The sequence below is a fragment of the Chiloscyllium punctatum genome, chromosome 11 (assembly GCF_047496795.1).
Source record: "Chiloscyllium punctatum isolate Juve2018m chromosome 11, sChiPun1.3, whole genome shotgun sequence".
In the NCBI taxonomy this organism is placed as follows: domain Eukaryota; kingdom Metazoa; phylum Chordata; class Chondrichthyes; order Orectolobiformes; family Hemiscylliidae; genus Chiloscyllium; species Chiloscyllium punctatum.
The window spans coordinates 2,744,295-2,750,724 of record NC_092749.1 but is presented as its reverse complement, the minus strand read 5'-3'; the positions used below and the strand labels follow the sequence as shown (position 1 = coordinate 2,750,724).

The 6,430-nt window shown below is 47.3% G+C and overlaps 1 protein-coding gene across 2 annotated transcripts in view; it reads right to left on the bottom strand.

Annotated features, from left to right (window-relative positions):
- The window catches only part of LOC140482678 (uncharacterized), a 74,109-nt gene extending 70,139 nt beyond the window's left edge, over positions 1-3,970 (bottom strand). For both annotated transcript variants that reach the window (XM_072580190.1, XM_072580189.1), the window contains exon 1: positions 3,871-3,970. In XM_072580190.1, coding sequence (XP_072436291.1) covers positions 3,871-3,922 — 52 coding nt within the window. In that variant the 5' untranslated portion in view covers positions 3,923-3,970. The remainder of the gene's footprint in view (positions 1-3,870) is intronic.
- Between the last annotated feature and the right edge of the window lie 2,460 nt (positions 3,971-6,430).

Here is a 6,430-nt window from a genome sequence, read left to right as displayed (position 1 = left end):
AGTTATAGCTGGGGGAAAGACAATTACAATGTGATTAGGGCAAGATTTAGGATGCATGGGATGGGGAAGGAAACTGCAGGGGACAGGCACAATAGAAATGTGGAACTTATTCAAGCTACTGCGTGTCCTTGATAAGCATGTATCTGTCAGGCAGGAAGGAAGTGGTCGAGTGAGGGAGTTGGGGGGGGGTTACTGAGGAAGTTGAATCTCTTGTCAAGAAGAAGGCGACTTGGGTGAGATGTGATGGCTCAGTTCGGGCACTTGAGAGTTACAAGTTAGCCAGGAAAGACCTAAAGAGAGAGCTAAGGAAAGCCAGGAAGGGTCTTGAGAAGTCATTGGCGGAGAGGATCAAGGAAAACCCTAAAGCTTTCTACAGGCATATCAGGAATTAAAGAAAGACTAAAGTAAGATTAGAAATAGGAAGGTGTGCATGGAGTCAGTGGAGATAGGGGAAACGTTAAATGAATATTTTTCATCAGTATTTACACTGGAAAAAGACAATATTATTGAGAAGAGTCCTGAGATCCAGGCTATTAGACGAGATGGGATTGAGGTTCACAAGGGGAAGGTGTTAGAAACTCTGGGAAGTGTGAAAATAGATAAATTCCCTGGGCCGGATGGGATTTATCATCGGATTCTCTGGGAAGCCATGGAGGTGATTGCTGAGCCTTTGGCTTTGATCTTTATGTCATCATTGTCGACAGGAATATTGACAGAAGACTGGAGGATAGCAAATGTTATTCCCTTGTTTAAGAAGGGGAGGAGAGACAACCCTGATAATAATAGACCAGTGAGCTTTACTTCGGTTGTAGGTAAGGTGTTGGAAAGGATTATAAAAGATCGGATTTATAATCATCAAGAGAGGAAGAAGTTGATTAGGAATGGTCAACACGGTTTTGGGAAGAGAATGTTGTGCCTCACAAACCTTATTGAGTCCTTTGAGAAGGTGACCAAACAGGTGGATGAGGGTAAAGTGTTTGATATGGATTTCAGTAAGGTGTTTGATAAGGTTCCCCATGGTAGGCTATTGCACAAAATACGGAGGCATGGGATGGGGGTGTGATTTAGTGATTTGGACCAGAAATTGGCTAGCTGAAAGATGACAGAGGGTGGTGGTTGATGGGAAATGTTCATCCTGGAGTTCAGGGTCTCATGGGGTCCCACAAGGATCTGTTTTGGGGCCACAGCTGTTTGTCATTTTTATAAATGATCTGGATGAGGGCAGGGAAGGATGTGTTAGTAAATTTGCAGATTATACTAAAGTCAGCGGAGTTGTGGATAGTGAGGAAGGATGGTGTAGGTTACAGAGGTACATAGATAAGCTGCAGAGCTGGGCTGAGAGGTGGCAAATAGAGTTTAATGTGGAAAAGTGTGAGATGATTCACTTTGGAAGGACCAACAGGAATACAGAGTACTGGGTTAATGGTAAGGTTCTTGGTAATGTGGATGAGCAGAGAGATCTTGGTGTCCAGGTACACAGATCACTGAAAGTTGCCACCCAGATTGATAAGATTGTTAAGAAGGCGTTCGGTGTTTTAGCTTTTATTGGTAGAGGGATTGAGTTCTGGAACCATGAGATCATACTGCAGCTGTACAAAACTGTGGTGCGGCTGTACTTGGAGTATTGTGTACAGTTCTGGTCACCGCATTATAGGAAGGATGTGGAAGCTTTGGAAAGGGTGCAGAGGAGATTTACTGGGATCTGCCTGGTATGGAGGGAAGGTCTTAGGAGGAAAGGCTGAGGGACTTGAGGCTGTTTTCATTCGAGAGAAGAAAGTTCAGATGTGACTTAATAGAGACATATAAGACAATCAGAGGGTTAGACAGGGTGGACAGGGAGAGCCTTTTTCCTCGGATGGTGATGGCGAGCACGAGGGGACATAGCTTTAAATTGAGGGGTGATAGATATAGGACAGATGTCAGAGGGAGTTTCTTTCCTCAGAGAGTAGTCGGGGTGTGGAACAGCCGACCTGCAGCAGTCGTAGACTCGCCAACTTGAAGGGCATTTAAATGGTCATTGGATAAATATATGGATGAACATGGAATAGTGAGGGTTAGACGGGCTTCAGATTGGATTCACAGGTTGGTGTGACATTGAAGGCTGAAGGGCCTGTACTGCGCTGGAATGTTCCATGTTCAATACTTCCTCAAAACACTCAACCAAGTTTGTGAGAAGCGATTTCCCTCACCCTATCCCTAATCATTCCTTGCCTCTCCAAATACATATCAATCCTGTCTTTCAGAATCACCTTTATGAAGAGAGAAAGTGAGAGACAGAGGACATTGCTGGACCCACTCCACACTAACCTGTCACAAACACATCTGTTTACAATTGTGGGCAATACTGGAACTGACCATCAATACCAGTCTCCACAATACATTGCATTTAAATAGCACCATTCACATCCTGAGGAAGCTTCAAAGACCTTTGCTGTTGCTTTTTAAGTGAAGTATTGATTGAGCAGTTGGAAAATGTGATAGCCAGTTGGTGCCCACTCAGATCACACAAAGGGCTGAGATAAAAGACAGAATATCAGTTCCAGTGATGGTGTGTGAGGAATCACCCTGGATCCAGTTTTAGTCTCCTGGGTGGTCCCACAGTGACCCATTGACTGTCAGTAGCCGCCCTGTTCCTACTGCACTCACTGTGGGTTCAGAAAGTGGAGATTGTGCCTGATTGATCTGCTCAACCCTCTGCCAGGAAGGAACAACCCACATCAACTGTGGGATTGTCTGACAGCTGAGTCCTAACCATCGTTCATGACTCACCTTCCAATCCCACGGTCACTTCCATCGAGAAGGACAAGGGCAGCAGATACATGGGACAAGGACAGCAGATACATGGGACAAGGGCAGCAGATACATGGGACAAGGGCAGCAGATACAAGGGACAAGGGCAGCAGATACAAGGGACAAGGGCAGCAGATACAAGGGACAAGTGCAGCAGATACATGGGACAAGGGCAGCAGATACAAGGGAGAAGGGCAGCAGATACAAGGGACAAGTGCAGCAGATACATGGGACAAGGGCAGCAGATACAAGGGAGAAGGGCAGCAGATTCATGGGACAAGGGCAGCAGATACATGGGACAAGGGCAGCAGATTCATGGGACAAGGGCAGCAGATACATGGGACAAGGGCAGCAGATACATGGGACAAGGGCAGCAGATACAAGGGACAAGGACAGCAGATTCATGGGACAAGGGCAGCAGATACAAGGGTCAAGGGCAGCAGATACATGGGACAAGGGCAGCAGATACATGGGACAAGGGCAGCAGATACAAGGGACAAGGGCAGCAGATACATGAGACAAGGGCAGCAGATACATGGGACAAGGGCAGCAGATACATGGGACAAGGGCAGCAGATACATGGGACCACCACTCCCTGCAAGTTCCCCTCCACTCCCCATCCCGATTTGGAAATATATCACCGTTCCTTCACTGTTACTGAGTCAGAATCCTGGAATTCCCTCCCTAAGGGCATTGTGGGTCTACCCACAGCACATGGACTGCAGCGGGACAAGAAGGCAGCTCACCCCCACCTTCTCAAGGGGCAACTAGGGACGGGCAACAAATTCTGGCCCAGTCAGCGACTCCCACATCCCACAGTTGAATAATAACCAAGTAATAATTTGACAAAGGGGCCACAATAAACCCTGTGAGTTGAGACTGAAGCATTTCGAATAAAGGTCAGGTCTGAATGCCACTCTTGGATAAACAGCACAAACAGGGAATGGTTGAACCAGATTGAACAGATACTGGAATTAACTGCCTGATAAACGCCCAGTTCCTGCTGTACATCTGTGGCTTCGCGTTGGTAATGAACTAGACCCATCACAGCTCCCTCTCTAAACTGAAGCCCATACTCACCCAGAGCGACACAGAGGAACAGCACTATCACCCAGAGCACTCTGCACATCATTCCAGGGTAACAATCCTGTCAGTCTAGCTGCTGCACTTCACAAGAGAGAAATCTCACCAACAAATGTAGCAGAGGCAGAGTCAGAGCCGATGGTGCAATGTTTCTGTGTTTTCACAGAACTGCAGGAAGAGGAAGGAACTATTAAAGGGAAGAAAGGTGTTAACAGACTCTTTCGAAATCTTTGAAATACCAATGCTCAATCATAGGCCTGCAGCTGCCCTTAGGTTGGAGTTAAAATGAGTCGTGGTCCATATTACTCCTCGAGATGATACATCCTGTATTACTGAGTGTGTGAGGATCAGGCAGGGTCAGGAGTGGTCACGGAGACATCGTTCCATCACTGGGTTCCTGTCACATTAACATCCTGTTACACTGGGCAAGGTGTCCTGGTATCATCAGTAGATTCCTAATCCAGACACCCATGAATCTGAGTTCAAACCTCAGGTTGTGGAATTCCAATCTATAAAAATCTGGAATGAGAGGTCTAAGGATGACCACAAAAGTGTTATTGCTGTTGTACACTCCCATCTGGATCACTTGTGTCATTGAAAGAAGGAAATATATTGGTCGAACCTGTATGGATCTCCAGAACCACAACAATGTGCTTTATTTCCAAGGGCCATGAAGGTCACTGGCTGGGTCCAGCATTTATTCCCCGTCCCTAGTTGTCCCTTGTGAAGGTGGGGGTGAGCAGCCTTCTTGAACCGCTGCAGTCCATATTCTGTGGGTAGACACACAATGCCCTTGGGGAGGAAATTCCAGGATTCTGACCCATTGAGAGTGACGGAACGGTGATATATTTCCAAGTCGGGATGGGGAGTGGCTTGGAGGGAATTTGCAAGGGGGTGGTGTTCCTATGTATCTGCTGCCCTTGTCCTTCTCAATGGAAGTGGTCATGGGCTTGGAAGGTGCTGTCTGATGACCTTTGGTGAATTTTTCTGATCTTTGTTCAGTATTCCCAGCACCTTCTCCTTAGTGATGGCCACCATATTCAGCTCTGCTCCCTCACTCTCTTGATTTTTTTGGGATATTACTCGGGTCTTCCACCACGAAGACTGACACAAAATAATTATTCAGCTCCTCAGCCATTGCCTTGTTCCCCACTACTATCTCTCCAGCATCATTTTCCAGCAGCCCAATGTCCACTTTTGCCTCACTTTTGCCCTTTATATATCTAAGGAAACTCTTCTAGTCTTCCTTTATATTACTGGCGAGCTTACCCTCATATTGAATCATTCCCCTCCTTATTTCATTTCTTGTTTCCCTCTGTTGATCTTTGTGAGCTTCCCAATCCTCCGGTTTCACACTGCCCTTCACTACATTAGATGTTTTCTCTTTTGCTTTGATCCTATCCCTGACTTCCCTGGTCAGCCATGGTTGCTTCACCCTCCCTGGACCATGTTTCCTTTTCCCTCAGGATGAATCTCTCTCTGCTGTGTCTCCTGAATTCCTCCCAGGAACTCCTGCCATTGCTGTCCCACTGTCTTTCCTGCTGGGCTCCTCTCCCAGTCAATTCTCCCCAGCTCCACCCTCATGCCTCTGTAGTTGCCTTTATTCAGCTGTAATACCATTACCTCCAGTTGTATCTTCTCCCTCTCGAACTGCAGAGTAAATCCCATCATATTATGATCACTGCCTCCTAAAGTTTCCTTCACTTTAACCTGCCTTTCCAAGCCGGTCTCATTGTACAACACTAAACCCAGTATTGCCTGGTCCCTAGTGGGCTCCACCACAAGCTGCTCCAAAAAGCTGTCTCGCAGACATTCCACACATTCCTTTTGTTGCAATCCACGACCAGCCTGTTTTTCCCATTCCCCCTGTATATTGAAACCCCTGGGATCACTGTAACTTTGCTTTTCCTGCACATCTTTTCTATCTCCTGGTGTATCTTGCACCCTTGCCCCTGATCACTGTTTGGAGACCTGTCCATAACTCCAGTTATGGGGTGTTCACCTTTGTAGTTCCTCAATGCTCCCCACACAGATTCCACACCATCTCTCCTGGCATAGTTTCTTACTATTGATTGAGTTTCATTTCTTATTAATAAAGCGACCCCACCCCCCTCTGCCCACCTGGTTATCTTTTTGATGGGATGTATGTCCTTGAATATTCAGCTCCCAATCCTGATCCCCTTGCAGCCATGTCTCCGTGATGCCCACCCTGTCATTCCTGCCAATTTCGATCTGTGCCCCAAGCCCATTTACCTTATTCCTTACACTGCCTGCATTCAGATGTCAACCCTTCAGTCCTGTATTTTTTTTTTTTTTTTTTCTTCTTGTTCCAGCCCCCAAAATCGAGTCCCAGGCAGCGGTGGTGAAAGGCAGGCCTCAGACAACAGCAGCAGCGGTGGAGATGGAGGTCTTGGGGAGGGGCCCCAAGGCGAGTCCCAGGCAGCGAAGGCAGAGGCAGGCCTCAGGCAGCAGCAGCAGAGGCAGGCCTCTCCAAAGTCCCAGGCAGCAGCAGGGAGGCAGGCCCCAAGCAGCAACAGGAACAGTCCTCGCACGGTCA